The sequence below is a fragment of the Nomascus leucogenys genome, chromosome 1a (genome assembly GCF_006542625.1).
Source record: "Nomascus leucogenys isolate Asia chromosome 1a, Asia_NLE_v1, whole genome shotgun sequence".
Classification (NCBI taxonomy): Eukaryota; Metazoa; Chordata; class Mammalia; order Primates; family Hylobatidae; genus Nomascus; species Nomascus leucogenys.
Window position 1 is genome coordinate 5389767 of NC_044381.1, and position 22938 is coordinate 5412704.

Genomic DNA, 22938 nt, shown 5'->3' on the forward strand with positions numbered 1-22938 from the left:
TAGGCTGCCACTAGGTTTCACAGGAACTTTATCAATTATGGCAGAGAATGTGATTGCCTACCTTCCTGCCACAAACTCTTCCTCCTTGCTAACAGAACTCCAGTTTTGTTTAGGTAGCAATGCATCCAGCTCCAGACAACAAGTCATAATTTATTTAAGCCAGTTCTGGCCAATAAGATATAAGGATTTCACTAGAAGTTTTCGGGAAATATCTTTATTCTTCATATGAGAGCCACAAGTGAATTAAGCTGTTTTGCCTCCTTCTCTCTCTTCCTCCTTTAGCTTCTGCCATATTTTGATGTGATGTCCGGAGCTGTAGCACCCATCCTGCAACCATGATGTAACAAGCCTGAAGATGAAAGTAAACAGATTTAGGATGCTGGGGAGGAGGGATAGGGATTGAAAGAAACTGACTTTTTTTTTCTTTCTTTCTTTTTTTTTTTTTTTTTTTTTGCAACACAGTCTCGCTCTGTCACCCAGGCTGGAGTGCAATGGTGCGATCTCAGCTCACTGCAACCTCCACCTCCCGGGTAGCTGGGATTACAGGCATGCACCACCAGGTCTGGCTAATTTTTCTATTTTTAGTAGAGATGGGGTTTTGCCATGTTGGCCAGGCTAGTCTTGAACTCCTGGCCTCAAGTGATCTACTTGCCTTGGCCTCACAAAGTGCTGGGATTACAGGTGTAGGCCACCACACCTGGCCTGAACCTGAATCTTTAATGACATCTTCGAACTGCTAAGCCTATCCTGGGATCATTGTTTTTGTTAAATACGCAATAAATGTCCTTATAGTTTAGGTTTCTTTTAGCTGGGGTTTCAGTTATTTGCATTGAAAGCATATAATTGATATAGCAGGGGTGAGACATGACGTGATTTATGTATTTTTTAAAAATCTCTCTGGCAAGAGTATGAAGAGATTGTAAGGAGCAAGAATGGAACAGAAGCATGGAAGACTACTGCAGTAGTTCTGAGAAGCAATCATAGTGTTCTGGCCTAGGGAGTATGCAGTAAAGCAGGAGAGAACATAGATTCAAGATGTATTTGGGGGTAAAAACAGCAGGACTTGCTGTTGGTATGAGAGGTAAAGGAGAGGGAGGAACTAAGCCTGAACTCTAGGTTTTGGACTGGATGGTGATGCCATTGATTGACACGGAGAAGACCCAAAGAAGTTTGGGGAAGGGGGTGAGATCAAGGGTTTGGATGTGTTAAATTTAAGATGTGTATGAAACATTCAAAAAGAGATGACAAATCAGCAGGTAGACATGAGTCTGGAGCACAGGGGTAAGGTCAGGACTTGGATTTCAATTTGAGAATTATAGATACACAGATGTTATTTAAAGCCACAGGAATAGACAAGATTCTCCTCACTGGCCAAAATATGAGGAACTCTAAAGTTAGAGGTCAGCTAGAAGGAAAGAAGACTGAGGAGAAGTAGTGAAAGAGGTAGGAGAAAAACTAACAGCATTAGCGTTTATATAGGGCTTACTTTATGCCAGGCACTATTCAAAGCACTTTGTGGCTTCATGGAAGCAAAGAGAAAAATGTTTTTCTTTTCTTCCTCCCTTTCCAGTCTCTCCTGTGACTTTCACCCCTAAATTCAAAAGGTTTAGGTACAAAAGTGATTCTCAGCTTTTATTTGTAATTAATTTTATAGTAATCTTGTACTGTTATGATCTTGTACTGTTATAATACTATAATTATGGTACACATTCATTGGAAAAATATTCAAACAGCATAGTACAGGGAGGCTAAATGTAAAAGTAAAGATCCTCAGAAGCTTTCCTTCCTAGGCTCACCCGGCAGAGGTAATCATTAACAGTTTCTTGTATATCCTCCAGGAATGTTCTGCACACACACACACACACACACACACGTAAACAAATACCATCCCTCTCTCTTCTCCTCTCTCTGTATACGTACGCATATGTTTAATTCTGCAAGTTGCTTTGTTTAAAACTCAATACCTTTTGGAGGTATTTACATATTAGCATATTTGGATACAATTTACTTTTTTAAAAACGGGTAATATCCCATTGTATTAATATTCCATAATTTAAGTTCCTCTATCGATGGACAATTAGAATGCTTTTTTTTTCTTGCCACACACACACAAAAATTGCTGCCAGAAATCTTTGTAGTAAATCTTTGGATATTGGTGCAAAAATAATTGTTGCATACTTTCTTAGTGGTGAAATTGCTGAATCAATCCGCTCAAGCCTCTCATATTGTCAAATAACTCCTCTTAAAAGGTTACACTAATGACATTCTCACATCATTTCCTTACGTCTTGGTACACATTTGCTATTAAGCGACTTCACAAGTTTGCCAATCTAAATACATGGAAAAAAATGGCGTCATGTTGTTTTTATTTGGGTCTCTTTATGAGTAGGGCAGCAAGACCTGACTGTTAAAGGTGCAAGTTTTGAAGTTAAACTCCCTGGGGCTGGATCCTACCTCTTCCTTGTAAAATGTGTGATCTCGGGCATGTTGGGTCTATTTCCTTCTCTCAAAAAAAGGGGATAAACGGAGTACATATCTTTAGGCTTAAACAAGATACGTAGGCATACAGGAAGCCCTTCTTATGCGTTCGCTGCTAGCGGTACTGATGCTAATTTTTTTGAAGCCGTGCTCGCTCCGGTACTTTATTTTTGGTGTACTCCTGCAACCAACCAAGTTTCGCAGAATTCTGTTGTTGCCTGTAATTAGAAATGAGAGGAAAATTGGCTCCGCTTGTTCAAAATTCTCCTCTCTCCGTCTCAACTCTGCCTTAGAATCACTGGTTTAAATGTCAATGTAAAGGAATGAGTTGCAATTTTCAAGCAACATGCAAAGGGGACACCTGGTCCGAGTACCTCCCGGCGGCCAGGACCCGCCGTTTTCGGTATAGGGAACACCAGATAACAATATATAACGTTACCTAACAAACGTTTCTCCACCCATAGCGCCATTAGCGGTTAAGTTTGCAGTGCCGAAAAGCTGCAAGAGAACGGGGCTTAAAACATGAATATAATTGCGGATCCATCCCCTACACGCAAAGGGCCGGGACGCGCCTCCACAGCCCCGCCCCAACAGGAAGTGACGCACCGTGCCGACTATTTCTTCCGCTGTCCGCCGGTGGCGAGGCCCAGGCTATCGCGGGGTGTGCAGCGGCGTCGCGGCCAGTAGAGGGATTCTGGGTAACGGCCCCGGCCCCCGGCTGGGGTTCTGGCTCGGCGCAGCAGGTTCCACTCACGCCAAGTCTGTTGGCAGTGGCAGTTGTAGGGCCGGGGGCGGTTGTAGGACCCGGAGCAGCCGGACATGGAACAACCGTGGCCGCCTCCGGGACCCTGGAGCCTCCCTCGGGCCGAGGGTGAGGCTGAGGAAGAGAGTGACTTGGACGTGTTCCCCAGTTCTCCCCGCTGCCCGCAGCTGCCGGGCGGCGGCGCCCAGGTGAGAGGGGGGCCTGCGTTCTGCGGAGGGATGGAGTGGTGCTGTCGCCAAACCCCTGGAATGCCGCGTCTCCCAGACCCTCTTCTACGCCTTTTTCTACGCCCACCTCACTGCCGGGGACCAGGGACCTGGGACCTGACGCCTGATGCCATCCCACCCCTTTATAGCATCTTCGGAGGGGAGACGGGGTGGCCATATATTACCAACCTCCACCTCCACGCACACCTTTTCTTTCACCTTGGCTGATTCCTATTCACCCTTGGAATACCTTCCTCCATCTCCCCTTCCTGACAGCACCCAGATTTGGGGCGGCTCATGCTGTAACATTGACCCTTTGTCCTCTTGTGAGAGGATTTCCCCGAGCACTTTATTCTGTTAAAGGCTCTAGCATACTTGTGCACGGTTGATAGGAACAGGGAATGATTGTAGTTCAACATCCCACTGAGTCCTGACAAAGATTTCACATGCGATTTTCACCGATATTGATAACTGAGTGAATTCTTTAAACCTCGCTTTTGACGCTGGCGTACACCTCTCCCATTCGCGTGACCATCTTTGCCTTACTGTTTTCTTGTTTAGTTTTGCTTCACGTCATTCTCCAGTGAAAATGTGTACGCATATACTTGTCTTTTCCTTCAGACTTCTCTTAGGTTCCTGGTATTGTGTTTTCAATCCAGCATTCCTGCCTTCCTGCCATTGAAACGTATCCAAATGTGATACACTATTAAGGATTTTTCAGGGACCTATCTTAGGGGGTACTTACATACTCGCATCACCTTGTCCTGTTTTTTTTCTCCGAATCCGTGTGTGTTTTGGAAGTATATTTCAGGATCACAGATTAAACACTAATATATTCAATGGATCATAAGTGTCTGCCGCCTTCTTGCAAAACGGGGTTCCCAAGAGTGTAACAGATTTAATAGTGGTTTTCCTCTCAACTTATTTTGCTAGATGTTAATGAGGATGAGTTAAATTGCTTGCCAGTAAGCGTGACATTATCAATCTTATGCCCAGCTAACAGGGTTAGTTGGCTTCACGCAGAGAAAAATGCTGTTTCATAACCACTGTCTGTACTTTGGCCAGCTAGTCACTGGGGAACTACAAGACATTTTTTAGGAGGACAGAATGAGAGTTGATGGGTCCATCATTAGTCACCCACTAATTTTGGATCACTAGTGTCATCTTTATATACAAAATATATTATAAGCACATGATGTGTTAGGGAGGAAAGAAGAGTGAACAACAGGTGCCATTGTCATTATTGAAGGCATATGAAGAGAAAAAAGGGTGTCAAGAATTTCAGTGCATTGTGGTTGAATTACAGAAGTAATCTAGAGGAATATCTGTATGTTAATTTCTTACTTGTGCACTTCTAAATTTGTTTAGCTGAAAGAGATTTTAGAAGTGAGTAAGCTTATCTCATTAAAAGTGATTTCCCTGTGGCCATATAACTAGTTAGTGGCCAGGTTAAAACTAGAACCCACTTATGACTCCTAGTCCAGTATATTTTCCCACCTACTGCACTGCCCACCGTGTGAAGTACTATAAAACTTTGTCTGAAACTACCTTTAAATGGTATTAAAATTTGCAAAGTGGGCCAGGCGCAGTGGCTTACGCCTGTAATCCCGCACTTTGGGTGGCCGAGGCGGGTGGATCACCTGAAGTGGGGAGTTCAAGACCAGCCTGACCAACATGGAGAAACCCCGTCTCTACCAAAAATACAAAATCAGCCAGGTGTGGTGGCGCATGCGTGTGATCCCAGCTACTCTGGAGGCTGAGGCAGGAGAATTGTTGGAGGCAGAGGTTGCAGTGAGCTGAGATCACACCATTGCACTCTAGCCTGGGCAACAAGAGCAAAACTCTTGTCTCAAAAAAAAAAAATTTTTTTTTTGCAAACTGATTATTAATTCTAAGTTCATGTGTTTATTACAAACCTACTTATTGGTCTTGCTGGCTTTAAGACTTAAATTTTTGGATTGGAATATTTGGAAAAAATAAAATGTTTAATTGATTAACATTTTATAATCCTAAAAAACAGCTTTGGCTTAATTTTGTCAAATAAGGGGGAGCTAGACTTCTCAATGTAGTATGTGATATGTAGTTCTTAGATCCAATTAATGTAAAGGCAGATCATGTTTAATGTCCCTCTAAAACTTCCATATGGTCATAGATTAGAATGTTACCTAATATTTTATTTAATCATCTGAATACGTGTTGGATAGTTTGCCCAAATGGCCAAATGTTGTCTGGGTAGTTTGAGGAGAATTAAGACATCAATTATTTTTAGAATTGTTCAATTTAAGAAAAGAATATTTGCTCCCAAATAATTTGAAAATGCAAGATAATTTCTATTTATCCATATTACCGTATTACTTTTCTTGATATATTGTCTTTTCTTTTTTTTTTTTTTAGACGGTGTCTTGCTGTGTTGCCCAGGCTGGAGTGCAATGGCATGATACTGGCTCGCCACAGCCTCCGCCTCCCAGGCCCATGTGATTCTCCTGCCTCAGCCTCCTGAGTAGCTGGGATTACAGGTGCCCACCACCGTGCCCAGCTAATTTTTTTTTTTTTTTTTTTGAGACGGAGTCTTGCTGTATCACCCAGGCTGGAGTGCAGTGGCGCAATCTTGGCTCACTGCAACCTCCGCCTCCCGGGTTCATGCCATTCTCCTGCCTTAGCCTCCCAAGTAGCTGGGACTGCAGGCGCCCGCCACCACGCCCAGCTAATTTTTTGTATTTTTAGTAGAGACGAGGTTTCACCATGTTAGCCAGGATGGTCTCGATCTCCTCCTCGTGATCTGCCTGTCTCGGCCTCCTGAAGTGCTGGGATTACAGGTGTAAGCCACAGCTCCCGGCCATGCCCAGCTAATTTTTTAAATATTTTTAGTAGAGACGGGGTTTCGCCATGTTGGCCAGGCTGGTTTCGAACTCCTGACCTCAGGTAATCCACCCGCCTCGGCTTCACAAAGTGCTGGGATTACAGGCATGAGCCACTGAGCCCGGCCAAAAGAAGTTTTATATACGAAAGTTCTTACATCTTTTCTTACAAAATAAGTTTTATAGCTTAATTTTTCTCCTTTTCCTGGTCCTGTTTTAAGCATAGCTAGTCTACAGTTATTCTTGATCCTATTCTAAGATAACAAAAAGTAAAAATAAATATTTTATTTGGTTAGTTAGGGACATGGTTTATAGTACCTGGGCTCCAAACCTGCTGAATGAGTAAATAAAACATCTGAATAGCAACAGTGTCCACATTTGTCCCAGTACAAACCTGAGTTTGCCTGAAGACTCAGCTAAGAGGTAGGGTCCTTGGTTACTACTTGCCTCAGAATTGTTTGCCACCACCAGTCAGTAAACAAATAAGCATGATATTGTATGAAAAACACCACAATAGAAATATGCATAACTTGGGTCGGGAGAGACTGGGTCAGAAAAAGTTTAGGGCATGCCAGAATCTGGATGAAGATAGGAGTTTCTGTAGGAGTTACCATGAAGAAACAAGATTGCCAAATTGAAGTGAGGGACAAGGGTGGGAAAGGGAAGAATAAGCAAACAAGTAGAAGAGCAATGGGAACTGAGTCTGGAGAGGTAATGGGAAATGACATCGCGAAGGGCTTTGCCACAGAGTATGTACTTTATCCCAAAGCTAAGAATGAAAAAAAAGATCAGATTCATTTTTTGGAAAGATCACTCCAGTCTAGTGGAGTGGAGAATGGCTTGGGATAAGAGTCTGCATTTGTATGATTCACATGTGAAATTATAAGGGCTTGAATAGTGATGCAGATATGGGAACAGATTGGAGAGAAATTATTCTGAAGTTGATCTACATTTGACTAAGAAGTCATAAAGAATGTGCCTTCAGCTTTTGTTTTATAGAGCCAAGGAATATAGGGTATTGAATGTCTATCACAGTACTTTACATGTAGTAATTAAGTAAATAAAACTACTACTGCTTCGGAGTAGTACGGTCAGCAGGGTAGACCATTGTCACTTTTAAGAAATGTAACTTTGCGACCAGGCGCAGTGGCTCACGCCTGTAATCCCAGCACTTTGGGAGGCCAAGGTGGGTAGATCACGAGGTCAAGAGATCGAGACCATCCTGGCCAACATGGTGAGACCCTGTCTCTACTAAAAATACAAAAATTAGCTGGGTGTGGTGGCACATGCCTGTAGTCCCAGGTACTTGGGAGGCTGAGGCAGGAAAATCACGTAAACCCCAGAGGCAGAGGTTGCAGTCAACTGAGGTCGCACCTTTGCACTCTAGCCTGGTGACAGAGCGAGACTCCATCACAATATATATATATATATACTTTGCCTGTTTTGATTAGGAATAAATTAAAGGATATCTGTCTGATATAATCAGTTATAAATATAAATATCCAATAAGACCTTGTCAAATCACCAAGGATTGAAAAAATACAGATAGAAAGTAGAAACCAAGAAATGATTACTTCTAGATAAAAGGAGGTTTTTTTGTAGTGAAGAATTTGGAGAACAAAATTATAAAGGCCTGGTTTGTCAGCATGTTGAGTATTGAGGTGATGAACTAGATTTAAGCTTTGTCCTCATTATTCTGCTTGTTCAGGATTATGAAGACTATTAATTAAATGTTTGTTAGGCACTGGCTTTATGCAAGACACTGTGATAGTTACCAGGCTTTTTGTTGCTGTTGGTTGTCAGGGGATAGGCATAAATTAACAAAGAAGTTTAAAAGTAGTTGATGAAACAAGGACTAAGATATAAAAACGTGACTGCAGACCTAGAACACAGGATATACTATATACCAAAATATTGTACAGAAATCCTTTGAATTAAGAAAAATTGAACTGTGCTGCACAAACATCCATTGCTTTCTTCATTTCTTACAAATACTGTTTTTATCCAGATGTATAGTCATGGAATTGAATTGGCTTGCCAAAAGCAGAAAGAGTTTGTGAAGAGCTCTGTGGCGTGCAAATGGAATCTTGCTGAAGCTCAACAGAAACTCGGTAGCTTAGCACTGCATAATTCTGAGTCCTTGGATCAGGAGCATGCTAAAGCACAAACAGCAGTATCAGAACTGAGGCAACGGGAAGAAGAGTGGCGACAGAAAGAAGCAGCTCTGGTACAAAGAGAGAAGATGTGTCTGTGGAGCATGGATGCCATTAGCAAGGATGTTTTTAATAAGGTATGACCTTTTATTGGGCCATAATGAAAGAAGAAAAACTGAAGTGTTTGTACAAACCAGTTGTGCGTATTTGGTAGCAAAACAGCAGAATCTCATAAACAGTGTTCAATTTTGACAGCTTATGAAAGGTGCTTGAAAAGTTTATGAAAGTCAAAAAGTCTCAAAGCTCTTGCTGTAGAGCTGCAGACTCCAGGCAGTTAAGTGACCAGTCTGAAATACATATTTATGTAAATGTACTGCCAAATATTACATATATTAAAGAACATTCACAAAAATTTGATATAAGGATGGGAAAATATATCAGTTATGAAATATTTTCCTCCACATCTCATATTTTGTACCCCCTACGTTGATTATCACTACTTTAGAGTACCTTTAATGCAACCACCTTATTTTTAGAAATGAAGAAACTAAGTGGAAAAATAAGTAGAGTGACTTGATAACTTAGTGATGGGTTAAATGTGAGAAGTTCCTAACCGTGGGATTGAGAGATAAGATAAAGAGAAGTGTTGAATATCCTTTAGTAAGTGCCTTTAAGAATGAAGGCTTAGACTTTTAAAATCCCATATTTTTCAAACTTCAGGGTTTTATACCTCAGTTTTCCATTTGAAAACTAGAGTTTCTAGAGGTTGATTTTCAAATGCATGAAAAAGGGAGAAAAGGCAAAACTTCATGAACTAGTGTTTTAAATGTGGAATAAAATGATATTTATTGAAAAATAGACCAGGCTTAGTTGTCCACGCCTGTAATCCCAGCACTTTGGGAGGCCAAGGCAGGCAGATCACTTAAGTCCAGGAGTTCAAAACCAGTTTGGGTGACATGATGAAACCCTGTCTCTATAAAAAATACAAAAATTAGCTGAGTATGATGGCATGTGCCTGTATTGCCTTAGTCCCAGCTACTTAGGAGGCTGAGGCTTGAGGATTACTTGAACCCAGGAGGTAGAGGTTGCAGTGAGCTGAGATTGTGCCACTACACTGCAGCCTGGGCAACAGTGAGACCCGTTGCAATTGGCATCTGCTTTCACCTACTCTCATGAACTTTTTTAGTTGCCTTTCCCTGGACCAGCTCTAGTTCTGCTACAGCAGTCAGTAACACACATAGATAAGTGTACATCGCCACTAGCCCTATCAGTACTTTAACAGTGAGTCATATCTTTCTCGACTTTCTCTGTGCCTGTACTAATTTATATATACTTTTTCTCCCCCTCCACAATGGGATCATTCTTTATCTGAGTCATTTGCTATATCTGTATATATTGTTTTAAGGGGTGTGTCTTGTGTTATTTTCTGCTCTGCATTTATATCCCAAAACTATTTAAAATAATTTTTTTCTTCCAGAAGGAATGTTCAAAGTAGTATTTCTTGTTTTGTAAAGTTAATGTCTCTTCTTTAACACAGTGGTCACAAAGAAAATATTTTCATTTTGTCTTTGCTTTTAATTATTTCTTTAAACTTAGGTTCTAAGACAGCCTACATTTATCTCACAAATTAATTAGGACTATCTTTATGTTCCAGTCATTTGCTCAAAATCCTACACTGGTTTTTGTCTGGGAGCTTGAGACTTGAGAGGACTGGTCTAGATCTGCGCTATCCAACTTGATAGCCACTAGCCACATGTGCTATTGAGTGCTTGAAATGTGGCTAGTCCGAATTGAGATGTGCTGTAAGTGTAAAATACACACCAGATTCCAATGACTTAGTGCCAAAAAAAAGTAAAATATTAATAATTGTTTTTGTATTGCTTACATGTTGAAATGATAATAGGTTGGATATGTTAAGATAAATAAAATAATTTATTAATGTCATCTGTTTCTTTTTGCTTTTTAACGTGGCTAATAGAAAACTTCAAATTACGTTTGTGACTTGGGTTGTATTTCTGTTGGACAGTGCTGGTCTAGATGGCAGACTGTATGAAGAAAAAATCTTTTATTTTGAAATATGTAAACTTTTGAGTGCTCCCTGATTATAAACTGGCAGTGATCTAGTTTGCAATTTTTATTTTTGGCAGTGATGATAACGGTATAAATATGATCACAGAATGTTCTAAGAAACTTCTGCCAGTTTTTCTAGCTAGATACAAACTTTATTCTTGGTATATTTTATGACTTATTTAACTGAAAATTAGTACTTCCTTAATAGAAATTTGTACTTGACTTTAAAAATCAAACTGTTTGGTGTCTTCTAAGAAGTTTATTAGAAATGCAACAAAGGGCCAGGCACAGTGGCTCATGCCTGTAATCCCAGCACATTGGAAGGCCAACGTGAAGGGATTGCTTGAACCCAGGAGTTCAAGACCAGCCTGGGCAACATAGCAAGACCTCGTCTCTACAAAAAATTTAAAAATTAGCTGGATATGGTGGCAGACACCTGTAGTCCCAGCTACTCTGGAGGCTAAGGTGGGAGGATCACTTGACCCCAAGAGGTTGAGGCTGCAGTGAGCTACGATTGTGCCACCGTACTCCAGCCTGGATGACAGAGCAAGACCCCATCTCAAAAAAAAAAAAAAAAAAAAAAGACACGCAACAACAACGTCTATTTCTGGTTTATGTCTTAATAAAGAATTTACAGTAAATATCATTTATTCTCTATGTGCTTTGAATTTCTGAGTTTATTTCCAGCAAGAACTCGAAAGATTAGGCAAGAGTTGCAAATATTTATAGAAATTAAATAGTGCACAAGTAAATTATGCATGTAAAATATAAAGGATGTTTCCATACCTGCTTTTAATTGGGAAATTCAGCTCACCAAAAAGGTTAATTCAGTTGTTTTTCTGTATGATTTCTAAGATGAACCTATATCCACAGCTATATCATATGTATTTTTTTGTGAGATGGAGTCTTGTTCTGTTGCCCGGGCTGGAGTGCAGTGGCATGATCTCAGCTCACTACAACCTCTGCCTCCCGGATTCACGTGAGATTCTCCTGCCTCAGCCTCCCAAGTAGCTGGGATTACAGGCGTCCGCCACCACGCCCAGATATTTTTTGTATTTTTAGTAGAGACGGGGTTTCACTATGTTGGCCAGGCTGGTCTTGAACTCCTGACCTCGTGATCCACCCACCTCGGCCTCCCAAAGTGCTGGGATTACAGGCGTGAGCCACCACGCCCGTCCTCATATATCATTTTAGACAAAATTAATAAGACTCCCATACAAGAAAATTTTAATTTTTAAAAATAGTTTAACAGATGAATTTAATCATGTAATATCAGTATGATACTATACCACATATATTGTCTATAGGAAGAATTGCTAGGTATTCAGTATCTGAGAAAGAAGATTCAATTAGAATTTAAAATCTGATTTAAATTTCTAAAATTTTTTCTTAGAGTTTTATTAATCAAGATAAAAGAAAAGACACAGAAGATGAAGATAAATCAGAATCATTTATGCAAAAATATGAGCAAAAAATCAGACATTTTGGTAAGTCTACTACTTGGATTTCTTTCTTTGTAATGTTTGGTATCATATGTACATGTACAAAAAATGGATTTATAAAAAGAGAGCCAAAAAGAAAAGTGGCAAACTCCAATTTTGTAGCTACTTCGGGCACAGCTGTATAGATCTTGTTTTAGAATTTTTTTTTTTTGGTTATAAATAAAATTAATCGACAGAGCAAACCAAATGGTAAAGAGAAGCAAAAGTATTATTATATAGTATACTACCTTTAAGACAACTTTATGTATTCCATAGCCTCTTTCCATTTCCCAACTAGTCTTTGCTTTTTTCTTTTTCCTCTTTGCTTCCTTGGAATCTGATTGCCTTACGGTTAAAAGATTATTCATTTTTTTTCAGGTTTTGGATATGATGCTTTATAATTCAGGCAGATCCTTGAACTGTTACTCAGATAAATATAGTAATGGAAATGTATATATAAAGAACTGAAAAATAGGTTTTTTCTATTGGGGAAAAAGGGTAAGAGGGGGGTTGATACAAGTGAAGGCTTCCCAGAGGAGCCAGCATCTGAGCTTGATTTCGAGGAACAGATAGGAGTTTTTCCTGTATAACGGAGGCAAGCCAACAGCAACAGCATGAGACGGGCAGTTAGGAAACAGCATGGTGTGTTCCGAGAATTATACGCAGCATGATACCGCTGGCATGAAAATGCTACTGGGAAGTGTTAGCAGTTAAGGTTTAAAACTTTTTTTTTTTTTAATTCCAAGTAGTATGTTAATTTAGTAAACATGGTTTTTATTTGTAATATGTTCATGAACTTTTTAAATGGCATTTTGAAATCTTTTTCCTATTGTTGTTTATTTACCCAAAGTTTTTTGAATTTCATTTATGCTTCAGTTATGTCAATACAATAAATATGACTTTCAATTTTTTCCCTTCCTTTTATGTAATTTATTCATAAAATATTCACTTTGCTCATACTTTTCATTTTAAAGAAAAAGACTGTAGTTAACTAAAGAATAGTACCCGAAGAAAAAGACAAAGTTTTTCTACATATAATCAATGTGGTATTATTTATAATAGAAAAAAATGAATACACAAGCCTCCCTTGGACAGATAGTAAAATCTTAAAATGAGCAGAGCCTTGAGTCATAAGGATAGAAGGCAAAAAATTTGCACATGAATCTTAGTTGTGATATGTGAATTGCCACTCCCGCCTACAGTCCTTGCTTTCTAGGCCCATGTTTTTCTGCTGAAGGAAAAATAGTATCATACACTGATTGCTCTTTCAGAGCATGTACTGCATCTGGTGAAACAACATTCCTCAAGGTGTTTTCACCCAGCTGGCACTCTGAAAGTTGGTTGCTTTGGAGCCATGAGAAACCTAGTAAATGAGAAGCAGTTCTTTCACTTTTGCTGTAAGCTGAGTGCCTTGTTCAGAAGCAATTTTGTCTAGGAAAATATCCAAATATCACAAAGTGTTGTAACCCATCTGGCACGATGTATCTTCAGCATTTTATAAAACCTGCTTCTGGGTAGTGATGTTCGTGATGAGAACAGTGAATTTCATGAACCCTACAGTCTTCATTTGCTTTGCTGTAAAATGAGTTTCTGGGTCAAAAAATAGTGTGATATGGTGAATAATTCATTTAGTAAGACTACAGATGTGTTACTGATTAGAAGCATGGCAAGGAGGGTGGGCACTTCCACATCTAGAGTGGGCTCGTTCAAGTGAGGAATTACCAGTCCCTCTGAGATGAAGTGGGACCAGGGTAATCAACCTGCTACTTGATGGCTGGCTGATCTCTGCAGTGCTTTGTGCCATATTGAGATTTTGGTGTTTTTCGCTACTAGCAAATTAGGTGTTCAGTGGCTAAACTGGATTAGGATACTGGAACATCCTTGAGGGGAAAGTCTACACTGTCGAATCTATGCATAATCACAAACCTATGCCACCATGACCCCTGAATTTATGAAACTATTGTGCAAATAATGAGATAGTTGAGGAAAAAAACTGACTTAACATCCACAGGTGATTAATAAGCAATCATTTTGCCGTTATGTGTTGTGAACTTCCAATATACTATCTTGTAATAAATATCAGAGCCTTGCTGTTTTCACACCCAGCCAGACCAATAGCCGTTCCCAGAGTCACATTGTGCCTGTTTCTTACTGAAAATGCATATTGACTTTAACTTCAGAGGAGATATATTACTTGCCACAGCACATTGGATCCCCAGGAATGTTACAAAGGTAGTAGGCTCTCAAAATTTTCATGTGTTTTATTTCCCACTCTGGAATAGATATATCTTAACAAGGGACCTGGAATACCTGCAATTTCCGCTTTACCAAGTTCCGTCAGTGGAGAGTGGACCAACTTGTAGTCATGGGGAATGATGAGATAATAATCCCTGTGGACTGAATTATGGCACAGAGTTGATAGAGGTGTGACACAAGTGGCTATGCCTGCTTGATGGAAGATTTCTGATGTATGCTTATTGTGATGAAAGAAGAAAGCTTACCAAAATGATGACTATATTGGGATAGTCCTTTATTTTGTTTTTTCGTTGTTGTTTAACTTTTGTTTTAAATTCAGGGGTACATGTGCAGGATGTGCAGGTTTGTTACATAGGTAAGCGTGTGTCTTGGGGATTTGTTGTACAGATTATTACATCACCCAGGTATTAAGCCTAGTATCCATTAGTTATTTTTCCTGATCCTCCCACCCTCCGCCCTTTGGTAAACTCCAGTGTGTGTTGTTCCCCTGTATGTGTGCATGTATTCTCATCATTTAGCTCCCACTTATAGGTGAGAACATGCGGTATTTGGTTTTCTGTTCCTTTGTTAGTTTGCTTAGGATAATGGCTTCTGGTATACTCTTCTAAACACATCTGCAATAGGAGATGTAATTAAAGCTTCCAGTTGGACGCTTTCTGGACTTCTATTGCATTCCAGACTCTTGGATGACATAGGCCTGGTGTGTGTGGAGGCCGTATAGGGCTATAGGGGCTTTACACCCGTGCTTCTCTGTGGTCTTATTTGTACTTACATTCTTCAGAGTTTTTCCTAACTTTTTCCCTTATACAATTGTTGACTGCCTTTCTTGTGCTGCTTTTACCCTTCAATTAGGTGGAATTTACCACCTAATGGTAAATGGTACAGTATATCATGGAATATTATAAAGCATTGAAATCTGATTTTTTCCTCTACATTTGTATTTAGTTTATTAATTTAGTTAATTCACATTTTATAAATATAAAATATTAATTTAAAAACAAAGGCTTTTATCTCTTAAATTTCACAACCGTTATATTCAAAGTTATATGCATGTTTGACATCACTGGCTTTATGATCATCAGAGCTGCTTTTTGAGTCATCTAATTTTCAGAGCACATCATCTTCACTTTCAGCCAAAGTTAGCTGTGATTCAGCTTTTTTTAATCTGTGTAGGATGTTGTCACTGGAAATTTTACCAAGAGCTATAAAAATTTGCACAAATACTATGATAGGATTTTTTTCGTTTGTTCTATGAATATTTACAACCTCTTCAATGTAATTGTTTATTGCTTTTACAAAACATATCAATATCTTATTTTTGAAAAACATTTAATATAAAGCACTCTTACATATGAAGTGAAATGATTAGAAAATGTATATGATTTTAATTTTTTTTTTTTTTTTTTTTTTGAGACGAAATCTCGCTCTTGTCCCCCAGGCTGGAGTGCAATGGTGTGATCTCAGCTCACTGCAACCTCCGCCTCCCGGGTTCAAGCGTTCCTCCTGCCTCAGCCTCCCGAGTAGCTGGGATTACAGGTGCCTGCTACCATGCCTGGCTAATTTTTGTATTTTTAGTAGAGATGGGGTTTCACTATGTTGGCCAGGCTGGTCTTGAACTCCTGACCTCAGATGATCCGCCCGCCTCGGCCTCTCAAAGTGCTGGGATTACAGGCGTGAGCCACCATGACAAGCCTTAATTTTGGTTTTTTAAAAAGTCATTCAAAAATATGCCTGGAAGGAAATATATTAAAATGTTAACAGTAGTCTCTTGTGGTAGAATTACAGATAACTTTTATTTTCTGGATTTTAAAAATTCTTTACAATAAATAAACTTTATTTTTATAATCTGAAAAAAAATTTTTCAAAGAGTTTATCCTAGGAATCAAAATGGCTTAACGTTAGAAAACTCATTAATGTGATTCACTATATTAACTGATCATAGTAGTATAACCACAGGACTTGGTGGTCAATTTGATGTGGGAGAAATGGAAATGTCAGAGGAATTTCTAGAATGCTTGATTTGGTAACATGGAGCCTAGGAAGCATTGTAGGATGGCAGAGAGACAAGTATGGGTTTGGTTTCAAGTAAGATGGGTTTACGTGCAGGCATATCAGTAGAAATGCATATGGTGGTAGATGATTGGAAATATAGGAGATCTGGAGTTTAGGAATATGGGAAATGATCATACAGCTTTCCTCAGGTAATTCACAAACTAGCTGGGAGATTTTTAGTACACAGAGAAATTAAAATGAATTAGTGTAGTTTGTTAAAATATATCATTCTAAGCCTGGCATGGTGGTCCTGCCTGTAATCCCAGCACTTTGAGAAACTGAGGCTGGAGGATCACTTGAGCCCAGGGATTGAAGACCAGCCTGGGCAACAAAGTGAAACCTCATCTCTACAAAAAAAAAAAAAATTCGTCAGGTGTGGTGGCTTATACCTGTAGTCCCAGCTACTGCAGAGGCTGAGGTGGGAGGATCTCTTGAGCCCAGGAGGTTGAGGCTGCAATGAGTTGTGATTGCACCAGTGTACTCCAGCCTAGACAACAGAGGAATACCCTGTCTCTCAAGATAAATAAATAAATTAATAGTAATAATAATTCTATAAGTATAATGAAAGAGGGAAGGGAAATCAGTAATAAGGAAGGACATGTGTATTTCAGGACCATTTTAGGAATCAGGTGGCATATCGAAGGTTGATGATGGATTGAGATTTAGACGTTCACTAGGGAAATACACAGGTTAAAGCATATGATTAAAATATCTAAAGTTGTCAAAGTGAGGTTTTCCAAGCATTCAGAGAAATTGTTTGGCTAGTTTAAATGACTATATTATCCTTAACCAAAGGATTAGCTAAATAAACATTTTGAATGGAGGTTTATCATTTATCGAGTATTTACTATGTCTCAGGCACTGTTGTAAGTGCTTTATATGAATTAATAGCATTTAATTGTAATGAAAATCCTGAGTTAGGTACTATTTTTAGCCCCATTTTACAGATGAGGAAATGGAGGCATATAAAGGGGCCTGCAGTAGTAAAATGGTGAAGCCAGTATTTGAACCTGGGCCGTTTAGCTCTAGTCTGTCTTCTCAGCCACTGTCTTAAATTGTTACTCTCCATTTGTATACAAGTTTGTTTACAAATTCCAAAATAATATCAGTAATTTGAGGTATATGCTGTTCCACTGAGTTGTTGATTCTCTTTATTTTATGTGTTTATTTTTTGAAACACAGTCTTTTTCTGTCACCCAGGCTGGATTACAGTCACAAGATCATAGCAACTGCAGCCTCAATTTCCTAGGCTCAAGCAATCCTCCTGCCCCAGCCTTCCAAGTAGCTGGGACTACAGGTGCACTCCGCCACGCCTGGCTAATTATCTCATTTTGTGTGGAGACAAGGTCTCGTTTTGTTGCCTAGACTGACCAAAAAACTCCTGTGTTCAGGTGATTCTCCTGCCTCGCCCTCCCAAAGTGCTGGGATTACAGGTGTGAGCTACCACGCCCCACCTGTCTTTATTTTGTTCATAAAATTCCACACTCTTTATGCAAAGGTCTGTATCGACTACCTGTAACTGAACTTCTCAATTTCATACTAATTCAGTGTGCATTTTTGAAATCAAGTGATAGTATTTCTCAGATTAAAAAAAATGCATTTTCAATGTCAAGTGTTAATTTGTCTCAGGTATTAAATAGGTAGTTAAAAAATATTAACATTTGGCCAGGAGTGGTGGCTCATGCCTGTAATCCCAGCACTTTGGGAGGCCAAGGCGGGTGGATCATGAGGTTAGGAGTTCGAGACCAGCCTGACATGGTGAAACCCTGTCTCTACTAAAAATATAAAAATTAACTGGGCATGGTGACACACGCCTGTAATCCCAGCTTCCAGGAGGCTGAGGCAGGAGAATCGCTTGAACCCAGGAGGCGGAGATTGCAGTGAGCTGAGATCGTGTTGCTGTACTCCAGCCTGGGCAACAGAGCAAGATTCCGTCTCAACAAAAAGAAAAAAAAAATTAATATTTAATGATACCCTTCCCCATGGCCCCAAGCGTCAGGAACCCTTTCATGTTATCCTTCCTGCAAAATAAACCAGAATGGATAAGGCTTTTGATATTTCAGTGAGTCATAATGCTGCCATGAAAAAGTAAACAAGAGGAGCAATGCTTTATCGTGGATGGTAGATAGAGTTGAAAATATTACCTCTCCAGAAGTGTAAAAAAGCTAAGGCAAAACTGCTTCATAGGATTTACTTTATGGGTTCAAGTATTAGAAATAAGATTGTGCTTTCTTTAAATCTGAGTCCCAGGAATCATTAGGCCTTTTTTTTTTTTTTTTTTTTTGAGATGGAGTCTCGCTCTGTCACCCAGGCTGGAGTGCAGTGGCACAATCTCGGCTCACTGCAAGCTCCGCCTCCCGGGTTCACCCCATTCTCCTCCCTCAGCCTCCTGAGTAGCTGGGACCACAGGTGCCTGCCACCTCGCCCGGCTAATTTTTTGTATTTTTTTTTTAGTAGAGACGGGGTTTCACCGTGTTAGCCTCCTGGGTTCAAGCGATTCTTGTGCCTCAGCCTTCCAAATAGCTGGGATTTACCTGCCACCATGCCCAGCTAATTTTTATATTTTTAGTAGAGACAGGATGGTCTCGATCTCCTGACCTCGTGATCCGCCCGCCTCGGCCTCCCAAAGTGCTGGGATTACAGGCGTGAGCCACCGCGCCCGGCCATCATTAGGCTTTTTTAAGAGATAGCGTCTTGCTCCGTCACCCAGGCTGAAGTGCAGTGGTGAGGTCATAGCTCACTGCAGCCTGCAACATCTGGGCTCAAGGTGTCCTCTCACCTCAGCCTCCCAAATAGCCAGGATTACACCACACCTGGCAATATTCTTATACTTTAAGAAGAGTTTTAAGTAACTTCCATAGTCATTCTGTTTCTCAGAACTTCAAATGACCTAATCATTATGTCCAAAGCGTTGGGGAAATAACTTTATAAAGCTTAGAATACTCTATGAGAAAATGCTACAGTCTTTATCCTTTTTTTTAATCCTTTTAAGAGATGGGGTCTCGCTGTATTGCCCAAGCTGGAGCACAGTGGTTCCATCATACCTTCTGCAGCCTCTAGCTCCTAGGCTCCCAAGTGATCCTGCCCCCTCAGACTCCCAAGTAGCTGGGACTGCAGGTGCACACTACCATGCCCAGCTAATTTTTAAGCTTTTTCTGTAGAGACAGGGTCTTACTACGTTGCTGAGGTTGGCCTGCAACTCCTGGACTTCACCATTCCTCTGGCCTCAGCCTTCAAAAGTGCTGAGATTACAAGCATGTGCCACTATGCCCAGCTTATCTCCTTTGAGACAGAGTCTCTTGCTCTGTCGCCCAGGTTGGAGTGCTGTGGTGCAATCTCAGCTCACTGCAACCTCTGCCTCCTGGGTTCAAGCAATTCTTGTGCCTCAGCCTTCCAAATAGCTGGGATTTACCTGCCACCATGCCCAGCTAATTTTTATATTTTTAGTAGAGACAGGGTTTTACCATGTTGGCCAGGCTGGTCTCGAACTCCTGACCTCAGGTGATCCGCCCACCTTGGCCTCCCAAAGTGCTGGGATTGCAGGCATGAGCCACCGTGCATGGTCCTACCCCCTTTTTTTAAGTGAGGAAAAAATGAATCATTTATTTTTGATTGACTCACGTTGTTACTGTGTATTCTCAGTAGGACATTTGTCTTCAGTTTTGTTCTTTCTTGTGTACTGATGTGGAATTAAATATATAGGAGTTCATTTTGTGCCTACAGGAAAAGTTTACTGCTAAACTCTTGAGTCAGCTCTACGAAATTTCCATGAATATCCAGACTTCTTTGCATGAGTCTAAGGAATCTAAACCTAACATTGCTATATTGAATTTATTCAGTTAGCCAGGCACAGTGGCTCATGCCTGTAATCCCAGCACTTTGAGAGGCCTAGACAGGAGAATCTCTTGAGGCCAGGAGTTCAAGACAGCCTGAGCAACATAATAAGACTCTCATCTTTATGGAGAAAAAAAGAAGAGAAAAAAAGAAAAGAAAAAAATCTATTCAGTTATGACTGACTGGACAACCTTAAAAAGTCAACACTTTGCTGGTTCCGTGATTTCTCGGTGGTATTGACTTTGACCAAATTTCCTACTAATTTAGATAAAGGTGTAGATATAACTTAAACAGTATTTGGATTTCTCTGACATCTTGAAACAAAATGACAACCATTTTCAAATATGCTTAACTAATATTTAAAAGACTTTGTTTATAACAGACATCATGAGTAAATGGCTTACATAACTAACTCTCAGTTTGCCCAAGACTGTGGGCATTCGTGGATGCAGGACTTTTTAATATTGAACTGGCTACTCTGGCCTGATTAATTATCTGAACTAAAACTTTCTGTGAATTTTAGGAGCTATTTCCAGTCTACTAAGTATTGCTTTAAAGAGTATTGTCCCTCACTTGCTCTTTTACCATAATCTGTTGCTCTGGTAATATGAATTGTCTTTAAAGAGAATCATTTAAAAATACCATTGAGAGATTAATGAATTAAGAATGGTTGGTATTTCTTCCCTTATGGGAAGAAAGAAAATGTTTGACACTTATGGTTCAATTCCTTTTTTTACAGGTATGTTGAGTCGATGGGATGATAGCCAGAGATTTTTGTCTGACCATCCATACCTTGTATGTGAAGAAACTGCTAAATATCTTATTTTATGGTGTTTTCACCTAGAAGCTGAGAAGGTATTATTATGTGAACCTTGAGTTTCTGGGAACCTTAGTGGAAATCTGATTTCATACTTTACTGATGTTTTGTTTTGTTTTCTACATTAAGTCCTTTAAAAGAAAGCAGGAAGGTCATTAGATGGAATTACCCTTTCTTGCTTTCAGATCTACTTGAGTTTAATGTGGGATTTTGCTGTTGTTGTTTCAGTTAGCATACAGAAACTTTCCCACTATGCTTTCTCTGCCACTCCACCCCCATCTCTCTTGTTTTCATATTACTATAATCCTTTTCAAACTAATTTGAAAGTCGTATTTTAAAAATCCAGACAGTAATCATGGTATTAAATCAAGTTCAGAGCATAGTCTTCCTTTAGTTCTTCTGGTCCACATACCAATAATGAAAAAAACCTAAGATATACTCTTTATATGTTTGTAAAGTATTTGACTTACAGCTTAAGAGAGTAAAATCAAAAGTATTCTAAATATTCAAAGTTTGAATCAGTATGCCAATTAAATATATTTATGTATTTGTTTCTTACATCATTTAAATCTTTTTCAGAAAGGGGCTTTAATGGAACAAATTGCACATCAAGCTGTTGTAATGCAGTTTATTATGGAAATGGCCAAAAACTGTAATGTGGATCCAAGAGGGTGTTTTCGTTTATTTTTCCAGAAAGCCAAAGTAAGTAGTTATTTGATATTGATAAATGGGAAGATTTGGTCCCAGCTGAGACCTCTTTGTTCTATTCATATCAATAGAAGCCATCTAAGCAGGATGCCACAGGCTAAATTCTGTAGATTTTCTTGTGAAAAGAAACTTTATATTGCTAATTTCTTGCTAATTTAAACTTAAAAGAGCTATATAAGAGGCTGTACTACAGCATGTGTATGAAATTGAGACCCATTTAAATGAATGTGTGTATTCAGGAAACTTGTGTTCCATCATTAATTCATTCAGTAAATATTGAGTGCCTAATGCAAAGCACAGCTGTTTCAGATGCTCAGGATGCATTATTGAGCAAAATAGATACAGGATTCTTCATGTGTAGAACTCAACAGTTTAATGAGAAATCAGACTTTACATTAATGGATGTGTTTAAACTGGTGTTTAATAAAAGAAAAAATAGGAAGCAACCTAAAAATTCAGCAATTAAGGCAATAGTTAAAAATACCCATGGTGCATAGAATATTATGCACCCTTTAAAATTATATTTATGGAACTTTTGTAATGAGCTGAAGAAATGTTTATGCTATGAATTCACAGGAAGCAGTACATACTAGATGATGTTGGCCATGTTGAAGAAAAATAGATGTCTAGAAAGATTAAGTACCTTTCACACTCACAAGATTTGCAGTAATTTAAAAGCTGCCCAAGAAGTAGAGCAATAAGAATTTGCGTTCACTGCTAGTGCAAGTATAAATTGGATCAACCACTTTACAACATTTCCTAGTAAAGTTGAACAAGTGCCTGCCTTAACACCCAGAAATTCTCCTAGAAACACCCTAGAGAGTAGATTCTCAAGGTGTGGTCCAGGAACCCCTAGGGGCTTCAAGACCTTTTCAGGAGGTTCTCTGTCGATACCATTTTCATAATAATACCAAGATGTTATTTTTAATTTTCATTTTCATTCTCTCAGTAGTGTACAATAGAGATTAATGCGGAAGTACAAATATGAGAATCTAGCCATCTTCTGTAAAGCTAGACATTAGATTTAGAAAAACTGAAGGAAAAAGCATCTCTCTTCTCACTAAATTTTTTTGTTTTGGAAAACAATTTTTTTTAAATAAAAATGTTATTAATGGTAGTGTTATTAATGGTAGTGTAATGAGTTTGTCATTGTTATTTTTAGTTAATGTTTTTAAAATTCCTCAGTTTTCATTTCTAACAGTAAATACTGACACATAAAACTCACATAAACAGAAGCTCTTTAGGGTCCTCAATAATTTTCA

General features: G+C 39.3%; 1 protein-coding gene and 1 long non-coding RNA gene across 3 annotated transcripts in view; one reads left to right on the forward strand and one right to left on the reverse strand.

Moving 5' to 3' along the window:
* LOC115833547 lies at positions 1–3057 on the reverse strand. Its single transcript, XR_004028981.1, has 4 exons — positions 2918–3057; positions 2568–2696; positions 1487–1591; positions 1–349 (listed from the first exon to the last, which is right to left on the reverse strand). It is a non-coding gene; the product is annotated as an uncharacterized LOC115833547 (long non-coding RNA).
* Positions 3058–3082: 25 nt separating this feature from the next.
* CDC37L1 (cell division cycle 37 like 1) overlaps positions 3083–22938 on the forward strand; it is a 28780-nt gene continuing 8924 nt past the window's right edge. For both annotated transcript variants that reach the window (XM_030807464.1, XM_030807022.1), the window contains exons 1-5: positions 3083–3429; positions 8314–8595; positions 11922–12015; positions 20891–21006; positions 21548–21670. In XM_030807464.1, coding sequence (XP_030663324.1) covers positions 3298–3429; positions 8314–8595; positions 11922–12015; positions 20891–21006; positions 21548–21670 — 747 coding nt within the window. In that variant the 5' untranslated portion in view covers positions 3083–3297. The remainder of the gene's footprint in view (positions 3430–8313; positions 8596–11921; positions 12016–20890; positions 21007–21547; positions 21671–22938) is intronic.